At 40.5% G+C, this 22,988-nt stretch overlaps 1 protein-coding gene across 4 annotated transcripts in view; it reads right to left on the bottom strand.

Moving 5' to 3' along the window:
• Positions 1 to 12,871, bottom strand: part of rif1 (replication timing regulatory factor 1) — a 30,728-nt gene extending 17,857 nt beyond the window's left edge. For 2 of the 4 annotated variants that reach the window (XM_008437863.3, XM_008437871.3), the window contains exons 1-9: positions 12,357 to 12,871; positions 11,965 to 12,010; positions 10,629 to 10,769; positions 10,484 to 10,562; positions 9,040 to 9,136; positions 8,828 to 8,958; positions 8,653 to 8,747; positions 7,938 to 8,127; positions 7,755 to 7,847 (exon numbers count right to left, since the gene is read on the bottom strand). In XM_008437863.3, the coding sequence (XP_008436085.2) occupies positions 7,755 to 7,847; positions 7,938 to 8,127; positions 8,653 to 8,747; positions 8,828 to 8,958; positions 9,040 to 9,136; positions 10,484 to 10,562; positions 10,629 to 10,744 (801 nt within the window). In that variant the 5' untranslated portion in view covers positions 10,745 to 10,769; positions 11,965 to 12,010; positions 12,357 to 12,871. The remainder of the gene's footprint in view (positions 1 to 7,754; positions 7,848 to 7,937; positions 8,128 to 8,652; positions 8,748 to 8,827; positions 8,959 to 9,039; positions 9,137 to 10,483; positions 10,563 to 10,628; positions 10,770 to 11,964; positions 12,011 to 12,356) is intronic. The other 2 variants (XM_081598855.1, XM_081598857.1) reach the window with 2 other exon arrangements.
• Between the last annotated feature and the right edge of the window lie 10,117 nt (positions 12,872 to 22,988).

The raw sequence follows: 22,988 nt of genomic DNA, 5'->3' as shown, positions 1-22,988 counted from the left end.
CATAGAGCCCGGTGAAAATTTACGTATTTTAAAGTCATCGCAAAAATCGCACAAGAAACTGCTCAAGGGCGCCCCCTAGAAACTTTCAAAAGACCCTTTTCTATTCACTTACTTTATCGTAGAGACTTGAAATTTGGTACAGTTGTAGAGCTCCCCAAGACACTCAGAATTTACAATTAATGTCATAGTGCAAGTATCCTAGGAAGTCGGCCATTTTGGATTGAAGTTCCGATTTTGAGCCCATTTTGGCCGTTTACAGACGTCGCATTTGATCGAACTCCTCCTAGGGATTTCGATCGATCGGCTTCAAACTCGGTCAGATTGTTCATAAGGCATGGCCGATTCAAAGTTATCAAATTCGTGAGTTTTCGAGCATGTTGAAGGGGTCGTTCCAGGGGTCAAAGTTCACCGATTTTGTTTGACTTTTCATGTTTTTGTGTGTCTGTTTTTGTATGTCTGTGTAACAGAAAATTCTAATAAAAATATCTTGGGGGGGAAAAAAAATTGTTTGAGTCATGCAGAACTGATTTGACCGTTTCCATAGCAACCATCAGAAGCAAGACATTCCCCCATAGCTCATTGTAGCTATGACATCATCATCTATGACATAGATCAAAGAACATCTGAGGTTATGAATGCTTGAATCTCAAAACAGGAGTTCATATCCAATCATCTCTTCGACTCTTCGACTCTGCGTGTTTTGCCAATTTTAGTATGGAACAGGTTTTAACAACCGTCTTTTTTCCATTAACTTTTGGTGCTGGATATGTCATCACCACCGGAGTAAGGAAGATTTTTAACAAAATACTTCCTGGGATAAAATTTGAAACCTGGAGTTACCAGGATGAGACCTCTGACTATGATGAGTTTGATGCCTTTCTGTTCAACCCTTCGCCGATTGCAGAACAAACTTCCCCGGCTGGGGAAGTTTGCAGAGCAGAGGTTGTTGAGTCCTCAACCTCTGCTCTGACAGAAGTGGCATTCATAGACCGGTCCCAAGAGAGGGCTGTCGCAGGGGAAACGTCCTCGGCTGAGGACGTTTGCTCTGGAAAAAGGAGACCGGACCATGAAACGCTGACTTCTGTGCTGCAAAAAAGGGCAAGGGAAGAAGACATCTACGGCGTTCGATCTCCTCATAAGTCAAAATACGCTGCCTGCCCAACATGCGAGGATAGGGCAAAGTACAACCCTCACCTGCTAGATAAGGATAATTGCTGTTCGTTATCTTGATAACTTCAGACCCACAGTCCAAAAAATGACTGTCCAGTTAATTGGCCTCTCCAAATTGTCCCTAGGTTTGTGTGTGTAGGCTGCACAGTGGCACAGTTTGTGTGTGTAGGCTGCACAGTGGCACAGTTGGTAGAACTGTTGCCCTGCAGCAAGAAGGTTGTGGGTTCGATTCACGGCTCCGGTCTTTTTGCATGTTCTCCCTGTGCATGCGTGGGTTTTCTCCGGGTACTCCGGTTTCCTCCCAGTCCAAAAACATGACTATCCAGTTAATTGGCCTCTCCAAATTGTCCCTAGGTGTGTGTGTGTGTAGGCTGCACAGTGGCACAGTTGGTAGAACTGTTGCCCTGCAGCAAGAAGGTTCTGGGTTCGATTCATGGCTCCGGTGTTTCTACATGTTCTCCTTGTGCATGGTGGGTTTTCTCCGGGTACTCCGGTTTCTCCTAGTCCAAAAAAATGACTATCCGGTTAATTGGCCTCTCCAAATTGTCCCTCGGTGTGTGTGTGTGTGTGTGTAGGCTGCACAGTGGCACAGTTGGTAGAACTGTTGCCCTGCAGCAAGAAGGTTCTGGGTTCGATTCATGGCTCCGGTGTTTCTACATGTTCTCCTTGTGCATGGTGGGTTTTCTCCGGGTACTCCGGTTTCTCCCAGTCCAAAAAAATGACTATCCGGTTAATTGGCCTCTCCAAATTGTCCCTCGGTGTGTGTGTGTGTGTGTGTGTAGGATGCACAGTGGCACAGTTGGTAGAACTGTTGCCCTGCAGCAAGAAGGTTCTGGGTTCGATTCACGGCTCCGGTGTTTCTACATGTTCTCCCTGTGCATGCGTGAGTTTTCTCCGGGTACTCTGGTTTCCTCCCAGTCCAAAAGCATGACTGTCAGGTTAATTGGCCTCTCCAAATTGCCCCTAGCTGTGAGTGTGTGTGCTTGGTTGTTTGTCTCTGTGGACAGGTCACCCTGGACTGGCGACCTGTCCAGGGTTACCCGCCTCTCGCCCCAAACGTTTGCTGGTGACGGGCACCAGCAAGCATCCATTTTCTTAACTTGTCCTAACGGACAAGGGTGTTAAAAACAAATTTTAAATTAAAAAAAAAAAAAATTTTAGGACGATGGATGGATGGATGGATGGATGGATGGATGGATGGATGGATGGATGGATGGATGGATGGATGGATGGATGGATGGATGGATGGATGGATGGATGGATGGATGGATGGATGGATGGATGGATGGATGGATGGATGGATGGATAAAATTCATTGATGGTTTTAAGTAGTTGAGGGATTGAGCACTTCAGATTAGACAACATTAAAATAATGTCATCTGCAAATAGTCCAATTTTAGATTCAATACTTTTTATTCTGACTTTTTCTTCTGTATGTTTTGATTGTTCCTTATGGCAAAAGCCAATGGTTCAATTGCCAGAATAAAGAGGAGGGGTGAGAGGGGACACCCTTGACGTGTTCCCCTAGCTAGATTAAATGAATCAGATATAATATTATTCGTTATAACTGAGGCTGTGGGTTTATTATAAATTATTTTAATCCAGGTTATGAAATAACTACCCCAAGCCAAATTGAAATAAAACATTCTATAGATAATTATGGTCCACTCTGTCGAATGCTTTTTCTGCATCAAGTGAAAGTAAAGCTGTATCGGGATGTTCATATTTAGCTTGCCGCCCCTTTATGAATCTGTTCTGATCAGGTTCAGAAAGAAATGGTAAACATTTCTCAAGCCCAAGTCGCTTAGATATTATGTTGGCGTTTATAAGAGAGATTGGTTGAAAAGATTCGCATCTGGTGGGAGGTTTTCCAGGTTTAGGTAGTACTGTTATGATTGCATTTTGTAGAGAAGGAGGTAATTCTTTAAGGGTTTAACTTTCTGCAAGCATATTATAGAGGGGCTGTAGTAGTCTGTTTTTAAATCGATTTACAAGTAAAACTGTGAATGAAGATGTGTGTGAGTTGGTGTCAGGGCAGCAGGTCGCGCTAGACTTTTTTTGTTATCCGTTATCTTGAGCGACAACATAAAAAAAATCGGTCATGCACTATTTTTATCCGTGAAATTACAATCATATTAACATCGGCTATTTAGTCGCAATTTATGCGGTTTAGTTAATATTCACCGTGAATCCAGATCCCATCACAAATTAAGCAGATTCTTACCTTTTAACACTGATTTAAATATTGTAATTTTTAAAACTGAGCAGTAATTTTACATCTATGCAAACTCAAATGCGATATTTAAAACTTCAGTACATAAAATCAGTTATTTAACAATATGAGGTGTTGTTTAATTTATTTTTATCATTATATTTTCATACATTTATGCTAGGGCTGCTGTAGTCTAGTTTTCCAGAACTACCATCTGCAACTTTAGATGCGTTCCTTCTCTAACACACCTGGATTATTGACTCATTATAAGCCTCTACAGAACTGAATGAGGGAGTCAACCTTTTGTCTGGGATGTGTTTTAGCAGGGATGCATCTAAAAGTTGCAGTCTGCAGTACTGCACCTGGGAACTCCTGATTTGTACCGTCAATGTGGCCCATTAAGGGAGGCCAATATGCTGAAGTGGCCCTCGGTAAAATTGAGTTTGACACCCCTGGCTTAGAAGTACAATGTAAAATCAACAAAATCTTGACATTTTTTCTTGATATCATCAAGACGCAAAATTCTAGATTTACTTTTTGAATTTAGTAGTTTACTTCTCTGAGCAAACAAATGCCACTAAAATTGTTTATTATGTATGAGTTTGAGGAACTGTTCCTTTAAGAGCTGTGCTCTTAATAAGTAGGTCCACCTGTTTCTAACGCAGCATGCTACCCGGTGCGTTAAAGTCTTTACGATCGTTGAGCCAAATTGCCACTAGAGGGTAAAGTTGGGTTCTTAATTTAAGGGAAAGATTAAAGGTTGGACAGTGAACGGAGGTGGTCCATTTGCTTTAATGTGGATGGAGAAGTTTCGTCTTTGTCTTTTCGGTCAGAGTAGAGCCGTTTTATTGAGCCACACTGATTATTCGTGGCTCTGAGTTTTGCTTTGAGGTACGAATCTGGAACCTCCCCAGTGATGAGAGTGATTATTCTGGATACAACTTGTAATATATCAAACCGTTATTTAGATCAGAATTAAAAAGCCTGCAAGAAACAGAAGTCCAGATATCTTTGATTTAACCCTCCTGTTATGTTGCGGGCCAAATTGACTTGTTTTAAAGTTTAATTAAAAAAAAAAAAATAGTTGGAAGTATTTTTTTTTGCATAAAACTTTTTCTATTTGTCTTATTAGGTGCACTCGACATATAAATTTAATTAGGCCCGAGCAGCTAAGCGCTGCGAAGACCTATTGTAATCGTACTGTAAATTATTATTATTCTTCCGTAAAGTAAATTGGCTTTTTGGGGGCTTTATCATATTCAAAAACTCACCAAACTTGGCGACCGCATAGAGCCCAGTGAAAATGTATGTATTTTAATGTCTGGCTGTAAGAAACAGCCCAAGGGCGCCACCTAGCAACTTTCAAAAGACCGTTTCCTGTTCACTTACTTTATCGTAGGGACTTGAAATTCGGTACAGTTGTAGAGCTCCCCAAAACACTCAGAATTTGCAATTAACATCATAGTGCAAGTATCCTAGGAAGTCGGCCATTTTGGATTGAAGTTCCAATTTTGACCCCATTTTGGCCGTTTACAGACGTCGCATTTGATCGAACTCCTCCTACGTATTTCGATCGATCGGCTTCAAACTCAGTCAGATCGTTCATAAGGCATGACCGATTCAAAGTTATTAAATTGAGTTTTCGAGCATGCTGAAGGGGTCGTACCAGGGGTCAAAGTTCACCGACTCGCCGTGCAACACAAAACTGTTATAACTATTACATAAAAGCAGACAGAGGCACCAAACTTTCAATAATTGATCATCATCGGGTCCCATAGAATAATCAATGGTCAAATGATGACATCACTTAGGCCACGCCCCCTGAGAACAGGAAGTGTAATGTTTTACATTGAACGATCCCTATCTGACCCATGTTGGTGTGTTGTGGATTCCAACCCCGTTTGTTTTCGATGGAGTAGATGGGCGTGGCGAAGTGACCTGTAATGCCGTGTCCATATGTTTGGCTCTAGATTCCACAATTTTGAGCCCAGCTGCACCAAACGTGACATGAGTGATCCTGGTTGGATCGATCCCCTACGATTATATGTCGTCATAGTCTGACGTCATCAAAGCCCCGCCCCCTTAGAACAGGAAGTGCCTTTTTTTCATTGGAATGCTCCATCTCTGGCTTTTTTGACTTAATCAAGATAATTCTGTGTTGGATGACAGATAACAAGTTGGTCTCACTTGCTTTAAAGCGCCAAGAGTTTCCAGTAGAGGGTGTGGCCGCGGCAGCGCGGCGAATCAGAGGTCACGCCACCGCCATACGTTTGGCTCCAGATTCCACATGTTTCATTCCAGTTGCACCAAACTCACTAGGATGCACCCTTATCAATCCCCGAACAGGAAACCATAACAACCATTGATGGGCGTGGCCAAATTTCTATATAACGCCCCCTAGAATGTTTTTAAATGATCAGCCCCAAGCCATGCTTTTACCTAGAATTATGAAACTTGGTACACATGTGTAACTTGTCAGGACCTACAAAAAGTCTCTTGGAGCCATGATCAAAACCCAAAAGGAAGTCAGCCATTTTGGATAAAATTCCGCCATTTCCTGTTTTTCATAGATGTCATATTTGATCAAACTCCTCCTACAGCGTTTGACATACAGACTTCAAATTCAGTCAGCACAGAGTTCAGACATTAAAGGTCTAGGAATTTTTGTATGTCAAAGCATATGGGCGTGGCCAAGTTCCAAACTTTGACTATTCGCCATAAAACATCAAAGTAACATAACTTCCACACACAAGGTCACAGCTGCTTCAGACTTCCTATGTCTCACTACTGACCGACCCTCATTACATTCTCATGGTCAGATGATGACGTCAACTTAGCCCCGCCTACTTCCGACAGGAAGTCACATGTTTTTTTCTACTGTATGTCTTACTTTTACTGAGAAATACATATGGAATTAATCTTCTACCACCTGACATAATATGACCTGATGATGAACTCTGACCCGTGGGGGCGTGGCCAACTAGCTGTCCTTCGCCATTTGCATACAATTGTCTCTGAATCACACACGCATCTTCCAATTGGCACCAAACTGGATACGTATGCTAAAGAGCCCAACAGGATTGAATTGTAATTTGACTCCACTGCGCCCCCTAGGTCATTCCATCAGCTATAACTCCTCTCTACATTGACCGATCTGCACCAAATTTGTGTGTGTCGCCAGGGAACCATGCTGAACTTATCGGTGTGTATTGCCTGGCGGACGCGCACCTAAACTGTGTGACAGCGTACGCGGTGGCAGGCGGGTGGCGGTGCTGGATCCCCCGCAGTGGCTATAGGCCGGAGCGGCGCTTGGCTGCGAGGGCCGCTTGAGGCTCCGCGGAGCTTTAATTAGAATTTCTAATTGGACTTTTTGAATCATTTGACAGAAGGTTTGGTTAAGTTTATTTCTACATGTTTGATCGAGAGTCATCCTGTCTGTCAGTTTCAGTGTCTTATCATTTATTCTACATTGGCTGTTCTACTCCTAACTGCACTGACTGAACGAATTAAAATTGGTTGTTTTTCCATGTTTCACCAAGCCTGTGAAGCTGCTGATGCATTTGATTTTGCTGTACTGGTGCAGAGTTATCGGATGCATTTATAATTCAGTACATTATTTAAATGTTTCTGTTTAAAGAAAAGAAATATTTGTAAAATGTAACATTTTCTCAGAAGGATATTTTCAGCTGCAGATGGACATTTTGCTACAAATGATCAAACGACGGTATTGCTTTGTCATTGAATTTTAGGCAATAAATGTTCATATTCAAAAAATTGAATTGAAATATTTGTTTATCTGCATTTTTTAACACATTTCTAATGTTAAATAAAATGGCTTAAGTGGTAAAAATGAAAACTCAGCAGATTGTGCCCTTTTTTTATCAGATTAATCGATCAATAAAATAATCACTTATTCTATTGAATAATCAACATAATTATTCCCTCGCAGGTTTATAAATACTGATCAGAATGCAGGTCAGGAAACATTAATACAGATTTATGTTGTGACGTTTGACAAAAATGACAAAACGCAGAGTGAGGATCACACATTCACTTTCACCGATTCATCGTGGACATGACATGATTTTCAGCCAACTTTCTGGCTGTAGTTAAACCAAACCAGTCGTTTGCTGAGCTTATATTGGACCAGTTAATAAGTGACATCAGAACCAGCACTGTTTTAGCAGGGGGAGAAATCCTCTTCAAATTCAAATCGTTTCACGGTTGCAAAAGTTCAACCTGGGACTCAGAAGGCGGTTCTAAATTAGGCTGCTTTATGTAACCTGCTGAGCCTCTTGTTTTGTGCTTATGAATGTTTTCAGTCATATCCATGTGTTGAAACATCAGCCATCATTCAGAGGAGACGCTTTACCTTCCCAAGAAGCTTCACGAACAATGGCCAGAGCTTCAGGACGTTGGTTTCATTCTTGGACATGAAGAGCTTCTGCAGCTCTGGGATCAGTTTCTGTGAGAACAAATCACAGTTAAAATTCATCACAACTAGTTTTATCCGCTGCAATACGTCACATGAACACACAGGCAGAGAGAAACTCACTGTGGACATCATTGGTTCGATGATGGCAGCTACCTCCGTCTGTTTGGCCAGCAGCAGAGGCATGCCCATCTCCAAGGCGGCAGCGGCGCGCAGACGCACCTTGGAGGCGGAGTGCACCACCAGGGGGACGATGAGCTTCGCCCATCGCACCGCGCCGTCACACATCGGGGTCGGCACCTGCTCCAGCAGCCTGGAAACGAGGCGAGCAGAGAGGAGACGAGGTCAGAGCTAGAAACAGGAAGTGATCAGGAAGCAGTGGTAGACAGTAACAGAGTCCAGTTACTTCAATTCTGTACTTTGTAGTTTGTGGGCAGAAACATTTTTTTTTCGAGCTGGGAACATTCTAGATAAAAATGAAATAGCTGTCATTTTTATTGTGTTTTCATGCTGAAGGTGTAGCCTTTCTGTACCAGAGTGTTTCTACATGCTAGTTCATCATCAGATGGTTTCAGCAAGTTACGAGATTCTGCAAAAGATCTAAAAAAAAAAAAAAAAAAATTGTGTACATATATTAGAAAATATAATTTTTACATTTGAATACTAAGTATTTTCAAAAGTAAGTACTTCAGTATTTTAACTTCAGTAAAAGTTTGACGGGCAACTTTTACTTTTAGTTGAGAAGGCTTTGACCATGAGCATCATTGAGTTTTACTCCAGCACTAGAGCTGAGAATGTGTCCACCATTGCAAAGTGACCAGCTGAACAACAATCTGACCTGATGATCACGTTCAGGGCCTCGTGCTCCATCACTGCAGACTGGATGTCCTCTCTGTTCCACACAGACTCCAAAGCAGCCAGCACAGTCGGCACCTGAGGTAAATAACACCAAGCAGTCTGTATCTTTAAGCTCACGGAGGAACCAGTCAACACCGATCAATGCCAACGCTCACGCTGTTGCCGACTACGTCTGCAGGAAAGCTCTGCTTGGAGATGACCCATAAGGCTCTGGTGCAGGTGTTCTTGTCGGTGGACTTTGTCACCAGGGAGCAGAGAGCCGACAGAATCTGAGCTGCGAAGATCTCTGCAAAACAGAGGACTCGCACTGAGCTGCGACGACACAACGACCAAAGTTCAAACCGTGTGGCGGATCAGAACCACTGACCAGAGACTCCGGAAACCACCTGGGAGTGATACACACAGAACCCTAAAGCCTGGAGGGCAGCTTGACTCAGCTCGGCATTGGAACCGCTTGTGTGGGTCTGGAAACGACAGAGACAGAACATCAGATCACAATAACTCAACTCACTGCCCGTGTAAGCAGTAAAAAAAACAAAAAACAATGCGCACATTATGCTACAATCACTAAGAAGCTATCAACCAATCCAGTTAATCTGCAGAGCACATTTCAGCAAAAAAAAAAAGGCAATTCAAAGTGCTTTACAACATAAAAACACAAAACCTAGTCATAAAAACAACTTATAGTCACCAATTGAAAAGCTAGTAATACATTTTATCAATTAGCTTAATCAATATGAAATACAATCAATAAGCTAATCAGCTAAATTCACAGTGAGGACATGATTAATAAAAATATTGGTGAAGTTGGTCGCACTATTGCAGAGATGCAACTAATGATTATTTTGGCAATTTTTCCCTGAAATGCAAAAACAATGAATCTGCAGCAACAAAAAAACAAACTTACATCAACACTGTGTATGGCTGATCTGGTGATTATATTTTGGATTATCCAATAAATAGTTGGATAGCAGAAGGTTATTAAAACGAGTTTTGTTTGTTTTACAGAATTTGAGCCAGGAGAAGCTAAAACTGCCACATGAAGAATTACTGATAGAATATATGCACACATTACTTTCATCCTAAATTCAAAAAATAAAAATATATGTACATATAGTTTTGGCTTGATTACATCTCTTTTTCTTTCAGTCATTGGTTATTGGATGCTAAGCATCAATAACAAGAAGCATTAGGGCATGAATCCCAATCAGGAAGGATTCTGTATGTTCTCCATGTGAATCTGTGGTTTCTCTCTGGATACTCCGGCTTCCTCCCACACTCCAGAAACCTGGAAGACAGTCTCATTTGCCTCTCAAAAACTCCTTTCTTCCTCAGTCGGCCCTGGTCAGATTCGCATCCATGTTCAGATACTGTACACTTCCTCCCCGTTTCTCTCAGCAGAGGCACAAGTCGTGTGCCGCCTGCAAGCGATTTGATTGGAGGGTCACCGCGTTCGTTGGCTGGCCCATGGATTTGCATCAACAGCAACACTACAACCACCACTTTTGAGTAGACTGCAGTTGGCAAGAGATTTATTGCTTATCGTAACAGACCTAAAAATGACTTAAAAATGATTTATGTTGGTTGTGTGGGTAACATAACATCTGCCTGACAGGTGCTACTTTCTGCATCATTAGCATAATTCATATTGCAGCAGACAGATTCATTTCATACCTAAAAGTGTCAGATACCAAATGACAACAGCATTCAAACCAGTTTTAATCAGCTTGTAGATCACAGGGTGAACAAGAATGTTTTCCACGCAGGACATTAACTCGGCAGCGTAAACAATAGATGGGCTCAAGACTCACCAGTATGACTTTACCCAAACGTGAGAAGTTCTTTTCTACTGCTGGAAGGAACTGGCGCCCTTCCTCCCCACTGAGGCGACTGGAAAACAAAGATGGGTTAGTTTCTCCCTGTCTGACTTGCAGAGTAACACTGCAGGTGACTCACTTGGCGATGGTCAGGTAGGCGTCTGTCTGCTCCGACTGTCCGGCCGTACCGTCCTCCAGAGTTTCCAACAGAGGGAGGAAGCTGGAGGTGTTGGGAGGCCCCGCAGTAGCCATCATTATTCCTCACCTCCACCAGGCGCCTCTGATAAAAAAAGAAGGCAGGTTGAAGATGTCGGAAGGCAAGTAGGATTGGTGGAAGAATCTATGAGCAGAAAGGGCAAAGGGCCAGCAGCAACCTCAATATGCTTCAATACGCACAGTGGAAACCATGTCAGCACTACCACAGAAGCTAGCATCTACGGCCTATGTGTCAAACTATGTGTCAAAAGCGGTGGGCTGCTACAGCAACCGGGCTTAGCAGGGCTTCTGGGGGAGTGCTGCATGTCACGTCTATTTCTCTTAGTTTCCCCGAGTTGCTACTTTTTTCCCCCCCCAAATATTTTTCGACACACCTCAAAATAGGCTCTTTATACACCAATAATCCAAAATTACGTTAAACAAAAAAGTATGCAAACACTGAACAGTGATCAGGTGGAGGTGCACTGTAGTCCTTAGTTAAAGACTGAGGACTGGTGAAGCTGGGAACATAAGGAACGTTTCGACACAGGCTTCAGAGCGTTTCAAGACTAAGCTGCCCCCAAAATGCACGTTTTCAATTGTTTTCCATGTGATTTGAACCAGAATTGGTTTTTAGGATGGAACAGTGAGGACTTCAAACGTCACACTCATTCACAGAATTAAACATTACGTTATTTTATTTAGTTGCATTCATGTATTTAATCCATCTTCCAGGATTCAACTCAAGTGATGTTTGGTGAGGAAACTATTTCTCTGGTGGGTTACACTGTAATCTCATGTCCTGAATTGTGTTAATCTTCTTCTAGAAAGCCTGTGTTTTTAGGGAGCAAGCAAATTCATCATCATTTAAAACCCATTACACACCATGACGTGCAAGCATGAATTATTTTCAGTAAATTCACCGTTTGCTATTTAAAAAAAGCAGCTATAAATCACTAAAAGACTTGAAAGTTGGTTTGACCTTTAAAGAAAAGTGTAAAAATTGACCTAATTAAGACAATTCAGATACAGTAGATATTTAAGCATCTAAATAATTTACTTTTGACTATAACCAGCCTTAGCAAGAGTTTTCACAATTCTCTAAAAAAGCCTCAACGTTCCTACTTTTTGAATGTAAATATGCTCAACATGTTTGCTTTTGCATTACTTGGTGACTAAACTGTAGGTTTGAGCCGTTAGCCAGGCGGTTTTAGCTCAGAGGTTTTATTTGAACACCAAACATCTTCAGGACTAAGGAGTGAACAGCCGCAGCTCCTCACCTCTCAGAGCCGTGTGTCCAGCTGTGTCCACCTCCCGTCTCCACAGCTGCGGACAGGACACACAAACATCACGGTTATGCTTCACAAACACGCGTGGACACGAGTTACAGTGACAGGCCCGTCTGTCTGTCCATGTCTGAACTGAATACTGACAGGGTTCCACCAACTCTGTTGACAGCCTGCTAACTAGCTGCCCTAAGTTAGCCTCGCTAGCAGGCTACATGCACTTTATCCAGCTGGTTGTTCCTTTCTGCCTCACTCAGAGGTTTCTACAGGCAGCTCACCGAGGAGCTTCCTTCATCCTGCAAAAAGCGAACACCTCAACATTCACCTGAGCAACATGAGCCTGCCTGCTTCCACTGCTGGCTACCACACCGACTCTGTATGCTCACCTCCTGCTTGTCAGATGGGATAAGGACCCACCATGAAAGCCCGCAGACGCTTTACTTCCCCGCGGCACACCTCTGCTGTCTTCACCGAGTGCCTCTCTCCTCTCCGGTCCGCCTGAACCCGTCGATGCAGCCTTTAACCTGGGTTATTGATGCCTAGTGGTTGTGCTTTACAGTTCACTGTGCTGCAGATACCCCGCGAAATCTGCTGGCGCCAAAGCACCACGCGTTACGTACGCAGCTACCTTTGACCCTCCTGCGTCACTTTTCGAACCGCCTACTTTACCTTTTAAGGAAGAGAACCACTGCTAATAATATTTGTCCCAGTTGTATTTGTAATTAGTTAAAGGTGCAAACTTTTGATAAACATGTTGAGAAGAACGTTTTTCCCAAGAGGACAAGTGATACCTAATACACTTTGGACATCCTGCACTAAGCATTTGTGCAGGGTGTCCAAAGTGTGGCCTGGGGGTCATTTGTGGCCTTTAAAGTGGTTTTGCTGTGCCCATGATCACAAGTCAAAAATGGTAAATTAATAAATAAATAAATACAATTGCCCCACACCTAAAAAAAAAGAGAAATTATTTGCAACCGTCCAACAGCTTTTCAATGTTATGGATCTTTAATAGTAATTGTAGAGCAGGAAAATAATCATTAAAACAATCACAATAAACACATTTTTGCATTTTTAATTAAATGGATTTTGAAGCCCGCCAGTAGTTTATTTGCCAATTTTGGCAAATAATCAGTCATGACTGGTACTACCTCTATAAAAAGTGGAGTTCTAGAAGTTTGCTGTCCTTCTGAAGCCCATATAACACATTTTAATCAACATGCCATAAGCAATTGAAAATAGAAAACGGCACAAATTGTAAAATTGTACATAATCACTTGGATGATCAAAGAAAAAAGAAAATATTGTTTATATGCACATGTGATGCATTGATTTTACGATTGAACAAGTAGCTATGAGAATTTTCATTTTGATCTAAGCAATGCAACAAAGCAACTGAGCAAATATGCAGTGTGGTGGACATTTCAGTCTATTATTGTCATTCATTTGTCAGTTTAATCAGTAAACACTAGGTGGCGTCAAGCTCTGAGAAATAGCGAGAGTTTTCTCACAGCACTGTATTTAGTGTTTTTGTGTTTATGTAGTGTTTTTGGACAACGTTGCGCCAGGTAATCTGTTCCTGATAACTGCATCAGTTATGGTGCAGATATATGAGCATTGTGAATCCTTGAAATGAAACTAAAGTGCAGGTTTTAGCGGTATAGTAGGAGCACTGTCATTCATGTTTAGCAGCTTTGAACATTTAGAGACAGAAACTCTAGCTTATTTGCTTTGCAAAACCTCCAACCTCAGTCAGATTGGATGATCAGCGTCTCTGAACATCAGTTTCAAGTCTTCAGATTTTCACTGGTCTTAGTTTTGGGCTGCTGTAAAACACAAACAGCCCAAGGTTCTACTTTATGTCAATCTGCCACAAAAAAACCCAATGTACATTGACGTTTCTGGTTGTATCATGACAACATGTTGAAAGTTCAGAGGGTTTAAACACTTCACCAAAGTGCTGGAGCTTTTTTATTGTTAGTTCTTTGTAGTTGGACAATCCTTCCTTTGCAGTTCACAATCATATGAATAGTTTTCACTTTCTAGTAAATGTGATGTGCAACAACTAACAAACATATGGATGGACTACAACAATAGAAATACCCTGCCAACACTCCCAGCTTTTGAGTAAAATGCAGCAAGGTCAGTAAAAGCTCCATAGTAACATTAAACACGATACTATCCATCTATTGTTATTCGGCAGGATGTGTTTGATTTGTGGGCTCAAGTCACAGCGACATACATCCTCTGGGAATCCAATTAAAGCAACACTTACCAAGAAATGTGTAAGACATGTGCGTTGACTGTGCTTCGTCATTTCTGAGCAGTAATTACTGTCCTTGGCAGCATTTTTCCAGTGTTTCTAGAGGAGCGGCCCAGTTACAACATGTCGGATATGATTCCCCTAAAGCCATATGCTCTACCACTGTAGCAACATTCATACATGTGAATGCCTCAGTCTGTCTCATGTTTCCAACAGGCAAAAAGCAAGCCAAGAATAAAACCTCTGGAAACAGAACCTGCTATAAATGTGTCTTAATGTTAAGAAAAGCTTATCTTTAATGGCAGAAAGCATTTATACCCCTTCACTTTTTCCACATTTCTTGACTGTACAGACCTAAAACTCAGAAAACAAGACGAGACACAATATTGATTTTACAAACACAAAATGGGATGCGACTTTAGCATTGCTTTCAACAAAACATCAAAGATGATCTTGTCTGTCCTGTCATAGTTGTAGCGCTGCCTCCTGTCTCCTTCAGCTCTCAACAACATATTCCTTGTGTCTTGTCTGTTACTGTGCCACCATTTATTGTACTAGAAATCCCAAATGGCGCCAAGTCATTTGGAGTAGTCGAACATTTGGATATCTGCCACAGAGAACATCGCAGTATTATCAGATTAAAAAATAGAACATAGTGCTTGGTTAGATCAAGTTTGTTGATGTGGACAAGAGCAGCCTGAGATCTGGTTCCTATAACTATTCCAAGAAAACTATAAGATACCTCAAGCTTTTACACACAGCTTTGTTTCAGGTCGTTTTCAAACTAACAGACATGCTTAGACAATCAAACAGAGACAAGTTTTTACTTTAGTAACATGAGATCCACGTTGTCTAATTTTTCCAGAAAGGTCAATTACAAAGGCATAATCGTGTTACGTGTTGCCTAGAGCTTCAATAAAATGACTGATGATCTCAGATTTTCTTTTGGGAACCGAGATGCCCCTAAGAACGCTTACTCAAGACAACCCTGCTGTGTTTACTGAGGCTCAGACCTCAATGTTTAACCAGCCCACTCTGCTGCTTATCCAACAGATGCACACAGCATCTGGTTGTCTATACCAGTAAATCAGAATCTCAGGCAATGTTTTGTAGTATTAAGTTAAACATCTGACTCATGAGCTCTCTTTGTATTTGCAAGACCAGTAATCTCCTAGCTTTGTCTGTCAACTTGACCACCTCTAGACTGAGTGGTAAAGAGATGTCTACTGAACATGTTAAATGCCATCCTTTAGTGGATATGGTGGAATGCTTTCACCTACACTGTATCACATCACACAGATGTTACAGCCCAACCTCTGCTGGCCCTTTATGAGTTATTAAAACACTTCTCTCTCTCTCTCTCTCTCTCTCTCTCTCTCTCTCTCTCTCTCTCTCTCTTTTATTTTACAAACATTGTCTGCAAAGTCTTCTGGTTTTGTTTGGAGTCTTTAAACTGGTGGCAGGAAAGTCTGTGCTCCTCCTTGGTCATTAAACCTTACATAACAACATCATTTAAAAGGGCTGACAGTCCTTAAGTTATTCTCAGTCTCGACTTTGTTAACTTCTGAATTCTGTGTTTAACTACCCAGAAAATGATCTTTTCTCCAGCTAGGTTCTTGATGTATGAGCTTGAAGAAGAGCCAGTGGGTTGAATTTATGAATTCCATTTGTTAATATGAAAATTCAACTGGTCCATTGTTCATGCTGTCCTTATGGCCTAGCAGAGCAAAATGGTATCAAACCTTTTGATTTGTGGGTTGAATTCCCATTATTAGCCTCTGTCTAAGCTACATCCTAAAGAGGGCGTTCCCTAGCGTGTCATTTCCTTTAGCTTAAGCTCGGCGCGCATGTGATTTATGTGAATGCATATATGTGTATACGAGCATGCAAATAGCTACAAGAGATAGAGAAAAACACAGAATTATTTATTCTCAACATTACTGATTAACTCAACATTTGACACTTGGAACCATGCACCCAAAAATAACATGTTCAGTTTCGTTGACACAGTTATGTCAGGAATTTCCCCAAAACTGAGTGATGTTTAGTATGATTCTAATTGGTTAAGATGCCACTAAGTAACTTATGTGTAACCAACATAACCAAATCAGACCATTCCGACCTAATCTGGTTAGCTCTGATCTAATTCATTGGTCTGTGTTCACTTAATTAAGCTGAGCTAAGAAAAAATGTTTAACTGTGTTGATTAATGCAGACATAAAAATATTTAATTATACTGACTTAGATCATTTATATAGAACTGCGTTCATACTTTGCGGCTCCAACTCAATGACTTCTGTTAATTAATGTGGCAATCACTGAATTTTGCTTTACTTAACTCATTTTGACTGATACAGCAGTAGTAGTCTTAGTCTGTGTCAACGATTTCCACACAGAGTAGTTAGTTGAATTTGAAATTACACAACTTTTGTTTTGTGGAATAAACATTTATTACCTGTAAGACACATCATCACAGATAATAAACCAAAGTACTGTTGTGTAGCACCTTACAGCTACAGAGAAACAAAGTGCAGCCTTTGTTGTAGCTCATAATTCAACCATGAGATGATGTTTTTGAAGCTATGTTTTGGATCAACACAAATGGAGTTAAACCCATTTGTGACAAAAAAACAAACAAACAAAAACACTTACTGTCTTGTTGACCACACATGGGTGTTTTTGTCACTTATGGTCACTGCTGAATGGATCAAAACACGCTAACACAAACTAGAGTAACAGGAACAGACTGATTACTAAAAAAAACAATGCTAAACAGTCAATAGTTAACCCACAATCCCTCACTGAAGCCGCATGACAGTCAAAAGCAGCAGAACAATACATATGAACTCTGGTCTCAATTAGCATATTAAATCAACATTTTCCATCTTCTTCATTGGTTTTCACAATGCTAAACAATGTTCACAAAAGAGCAAATTGGTAGGAAAAGTTGGTCTGTTCACTCTCACATTAAGCTCCTTATTGCAGGTGACTTTGAGTATTTGACAGCATAGAGCAAACCAACAACAAATACTCAAAATACTTTGTTCTGACACAGGTGGTCATTGTTTTACACTATTAGTTCTGGATCATTTGAGGCAAAACTGTAAGTGTAAGAGTTTTTTTTTGTTTGTTTTTTTTTTGTTTTTTTTTACGTGTGACTGAAAGAATACAAATTGTGTCTTGTACATAAAAAAATAGAAGAGGTCTAACAGCTGTTTGTATTTGTGAAAGACTGGAATAGATCTTGTTACAAAACTCCTCTAGGATTTTCTCTACATTAACTTGTCAGTTACAATACACAAATACTCAGCCCTGTTATGCTGCATCCCAAAAAACATTTTCCGTGATGTTAGCCAGTCAAAAATGCACAGTAAACTCATTAAAGTGCGCTATGTTTGAAATTCCAACTCTTATATTAAAATGGGCATAGCTCCATTTATTCAATTCAACAATTCACTGAGTTCACTCTTTTGAGAGTGACCTCACTTTGACCTGGGAAACGTCAAGAGGAAGTAGAGAGAGAAACAGGAAGTAAAGGCAAGAGCAGACAGAGACCACCTAGTCAGACATGACACATGATCAAAGGAAAAGGCGTGGTAGGAAAAGTTCACAAACAACTCCTTTTGGATGATAAGGCAAAGCTCATGCAAACGTTAGGGCCAGATTCATAGGGCATGGACTGGAGTCAGTGCTTCAAGCAGCCAACACACACTGTTGCTAAGCTACAACGGTCACGTTCCTTTCATTAGGCAACTTCTGAACCAGAGACATCTAAACCATTCTATCTGGGCTAAAAAATAACTTTTCCCAGTCAATATGGCTTTGGGGAGCCACATCAACTGTGTGCTGTGTTTAATGAAGTCTAAGGTCAGGACTTTGAGCCCCTCATGCTTCGTTCTGCTGGCATTCTGCTTATGGATATGCTGGTTGCATTTTCCAGCAAGACTCTGAACCTTTCTATCCAGCAATAGAAATCAATACCTGCTGAGATGACCGCGGTGTCACCGGTTAGCCAGGAAGAGAACTGAAAGCTGCTACCAAAGCAACCTGGGTTAGGGTTCCTCAGCAGAACCGCAGGCTGATGGTCTGCATGCCACGCCGCACTGATGCAGTAGTTCACGCAAAAGGAGTCCCAGCCAGTTCTGAGTTCATTTAATGTTCAGGACATGCGTGCTTTCCAGTTGGTCCACAGTTCTCTTGTTGGGTATATCTCAGAATTTGGGGGTTTTAATCATCAAACCAAAATCGTCAAACATCAAATACATGATGTGTGTTGATGATTTGAATGATGGACCTCAAAATGTAAAATGTAATGTTTGTTACTGGCTTCTCAGTTGGTGATTGCTGCTTTTATGACTTTTTATTTAAACTGCCTTATTTCTAAAACGTGCCATGAAAATAAATTTGATTTTTATATCAAATTTAAAAGAAATAAATGCTTGTACAAAAAACTAACATCTCTCTACATTTGACTGGATGCACTTTTTTTTTGGTTGATTTAAACAATTAAAATAGGTTCTGCCAACATTTTTGATGCTTTTTCAAGAAATATTTTTGGTTCAACTTTAACCTTTCCATCATATTTAGGACAGATATGATGTCAGTATATGACTGATAATTTTTTTGTGCAAGGTTAAAAAATCTCTCAAACAGGTTTATCTGTATTTTGTGCACAATACAGAGAGCTTATAAAACAGTAAGGAAGCAGCTCAAAGGCAAAGTCAACACATGGGTTTTATACAAAGGATAAGGGATAAAAAACAAGGGGAAGACGGTCTGGCTCCCATGCTGCTGCAGGAAAATACATCCAACCTTTTGTGTGTATCCCAAACAAGTTCATTTGGTTAGAGTTCATAAGCACATTATAACATGACCAGTAGATGTTGCCTTGTAGTAAAATCTCCCACCACAGCCCTCGTTTTCTTATTGGACACATGGAAACGATGATGAATCCTGCATTTAAAAGGAGTTTTAATATCCAGTATGTCACAATGACGGCGTCTGAGACGGATTTTCCATGCGTGGGTTTCTTTGGGTGAGGTTCTCAGAGAGTTAAGAAAGCCCCGATCATTTCCCCTCCAATCTGGAACCAATTCAGAGCCGTTTACCACCCGGCCCTCCGCATGTCTGTCTGGGCTCTCCCTCAGAAAAATATTACATGTGACAGCTGACGTGCAGCTTTTTAGTTCCATCGCTGAACCCGTTCACTTTGAACCTGAAAAAAACTTTGTGTTTTTCATTTTTGCAGTAACAGCAAAAATATATATATATTTTTCCGACAATAAGATAATCATTTGCAAATGGATGGATTTTTTTAAAGCAAATTCTTGTTTATTGTTGCTTATTGTTCAATAGAGAAAAGAATTATAGTTAGAGATTTTTAAAAGAAATCTCAAAAAGTTGTAATAATGATGCAAATTAAGGATGAAGACATTTTTGTTTCTAACCACCATAAAAGCTTGGTGCCTGTTCTTTCTCAGTATATTTACTCTGGAACTGGGGATGTGGGAGACGTAGACCATCTGGAGAGCTTCACATTCAGAGTTACATGTTGCGCTCCCCGATGGTCCGGTAAACTGACAAACTGTGCAGGGGGGCTAAATCACATCTGCCACAGTTCTTTACAGAAACACAATTTAAAACCCTTTGTTCCCTGGAGTTTCTTGTAACCGATGCTATTGCCCCCAAATTCGGAACCTCTTGTGATGAACAGCATGTTGGTTTTCTCTGTCCTATTAGTCATTCTGCATGCTTCATTCAATACTTTGTTGTTCTTTTGCAAAGTTGTGAGTTAAAGATCAGCATCACATTTAACTAGGGATGCACGATACTGGATTTTTGGTTGATATCCGATATGCCAATACACTAAAACTCATTTGGCTGATATCTGATACCAATACCGATATTTGTTTCCTATAAGCTACTTAATGAAACTGTGTGGCTTTCTCTACTGTGTAATTAAAATACTCCATTATCTTTGTCAATATAGCCTGCTACCAAATGCAAATGCTAAAAAGGAGTCTGCTGTAACACTTTCAACTTATTATGTTTAATGTCAAATTTTTTCTAAGACAGTGACAACACTCGGACATCGCAAATTTAACATGCTGTGTGCAGGCATCATTTTCACTGGTTTTCAGAAAAAAACAACAACAGCTTTTATCCTGGTGAGTTATTTTGATGTAATGGTCAAAGTACGATGTTACACTTTACAGATAATATTGGCCGAGGCCGATAATATTATGCATCCCTGGATTTAACATTTAATGGAAACAGGCAGTTCAACAAATGTAGCTTGGAAAAACTCCCACATCATTCTTTGGTCCCTTGAAGATTTTGGCCTTTGGTAGAAGAACCTGAAGTGTGGTGGCAACCACACGTCACCTTCTGCAACGTCAGTCTGCAAGACCACAGGATCCATGTGGTGAAACATGGTGGTGGCAGCATCAGGCTGTCAGGATGCATTTCTTCAGAAGAAACAAGAAGAAGCCTTGCAGAGATGATGGGAAGATTGATGGAGTTAAATACATGGAAGTCCTGCAGGAAAACCTGTTAGAGAGCATACCTCCATCATCATGTGCGTCAACACAGGGGTTCCTCAAAGCTGTGTGCTCAGTCCCCTACTCTACATGTTCTACTGCTCTGCCGTCCACCAAGCTTGTGGATGACAAACTGAGTGTTCATAACCAACAACAATGAGTCTGCAAACAGGGATGAGATTGGTTGCGCAAAAGTCATAACTTATTTTTTAACATGAAAAAACAAAATAAAAATGTATAGTTTTTCTCAGGTCCAGCCAGTCACTTACCTCTCTACATTAACAGTGAGGTGTTAGGAGGGGTCTCCAGCTTCATGGTCCTGGACTGACTGTGTCATGCTGTCCTGGAGTGATGCATCAGCAGTAGGAAAAGCCCAGCAGTGCCTCTTCTAAGGAGGCTAAAGAGAGCCAAACTAACTAAATGGCTCATGATTACATTTTATAGATGTGCTACTCAGCTATTACTATCATTATTATTGCCCTTTAGGATTGCACTTGCACTACCTGCACGTCTTAGTCGTATGATACCAAAACGTGATTTCTTGTTATCTTAACAAAGACAATATTCACTGAATTGAATTGATCCATGGTGTTCCACCTGGCTTAGTTTATGGCAGTGGTTCTTAACCTTTTTTGAGGTACCGAACCCACCAGTTTCATATGCGCACTCACTGAACCCTTTTGTAGTGATAAATAAAATATGATTCCTCCCCCCCAAATTCAAGACATAGGGGTGACCCAACTAAAGTCTAGTTGGGTCATGATCACTAAGTCTTCTTAAAAGGTAGAGTCTCTGAGAACAGTTCTTCAAAATATAGTCAGTGTTTTCAGCAAAGTTGAGCTGACTGTCCAGGAACGACCCAAGGTATTTAAAATTTGCCACAGTTTCAACAGGTTGCCCATCGAGAGAAACTGGAACCACTTTAAGGTCTTGTTTAGATCATTTAATTAGCTCTATATTCTTAAGAGAATGAAAAATTTATTATAAATAATTAAGACTGCGGTATTCTGATTTAGTAATGTAATTATATTAGTTGTGTTACCACCCCCACGCCACTAGAGGCAGTAGCAACCCAGAAAGGATGCGACTGAGTGCTCCTCCGCAGCTCTGATTGGCTAAGCAATGTAACGTGATCCTCTGCAGCAAGTGACGGCAAAGCGGGACGTCATTACGACTTTTTTTTTTTTTTTTTTTTTTTTTTTTTTTTTAAAGAACTTTATTAAAGTTAAATTAGTATACATCAAAATAACATAGTGAAGTATACAACACAACAGTAAACAGAACAGCAGTAAACAGAACAGCCAGGGGTGGTTAGATAAGAACATGCAAAGACGTACAAATTGAAATTGTCCTTAAAGCCTTTTCATTTGTAGATTCTGCTATTGATTTGATATATAGTTCCATATCTTTAATGAGAAGAGAGAAACAAAGTGTTTTATTAGCAAATTTGCATTTATGAATGTAAAATTTAGCAAAGAGTATTAGCAGGTTTATTATAAAGAAATGTTTAGCATCCTTCTTATGGAACCTATAGAAACAAAATAAAACATTTTCCCAGCATAAGGAAAAATTCTGTAAAATATGGTCATTAATATACCTGCTAAATTCTGACCAGAACCTTTGTGTAAAAGAGCAGAGCCAGAAGAGATGCGTCACAGTTTCTGGATGGCCCTCACAGAAACTGCAATTAGTGTTTATGTCTCTCTTAAATTTTATCATATAGTGCTTAGCAGGGTAAATTCTATGGAGAATTTTAAATGACACTTCCTTCACCTTGTTTATAATTAAGTATTTATGGGGGATCATCCAAACTGTTTTCCAGTGAATATCTGGGATATAACGGCTCCAGTAAATTGTTATAGCTGGGCGAGAAACAATCATTTCTTGGAACAATCTGCGTATTTTCTCATTACTTTTCTTAAATTCCAGTGAAAAGCAGATTTTACCCAGAGATGATTCGGCTGGATCAGGGATACCAGGTGGAGCAGACAGACTATAATTAGTGTTTTTAAATAACATTAAGGTGCCCAAAGGTATAGCATTGATCACCATTGAAAATTCCTGGAAACTAACTGGAAAATTATATATTGAGCAAAATTCATCATAATAGATTAATCGTCCTTCCTTATTAATCAGCTGAGCCACCAGTAGAATCCCATTTTGAACCCACGTTTCAAGATAGAGTGACCTATTTTTAAATAAAATATCTCTGTTGTTCC

Source organism: Poecilia reticulata, chromosome 2, assembly GCF_904066995.2.
Source record: "Poecilia reticulata chromosome 2, P_reticulata-male-v2, whole genome shotgun sequence".
Taxonomy (NCBI): domain Eukaryota; kingdom Metazoa; phylum Chordata; class Actinopteri; order Cyprinodontiformes; family Poeciliidae; genus Poecilia; species Poecilia reticulata.
This window is presented reverse-complemented; position numbering and strand designations above follow the sequence as displayed.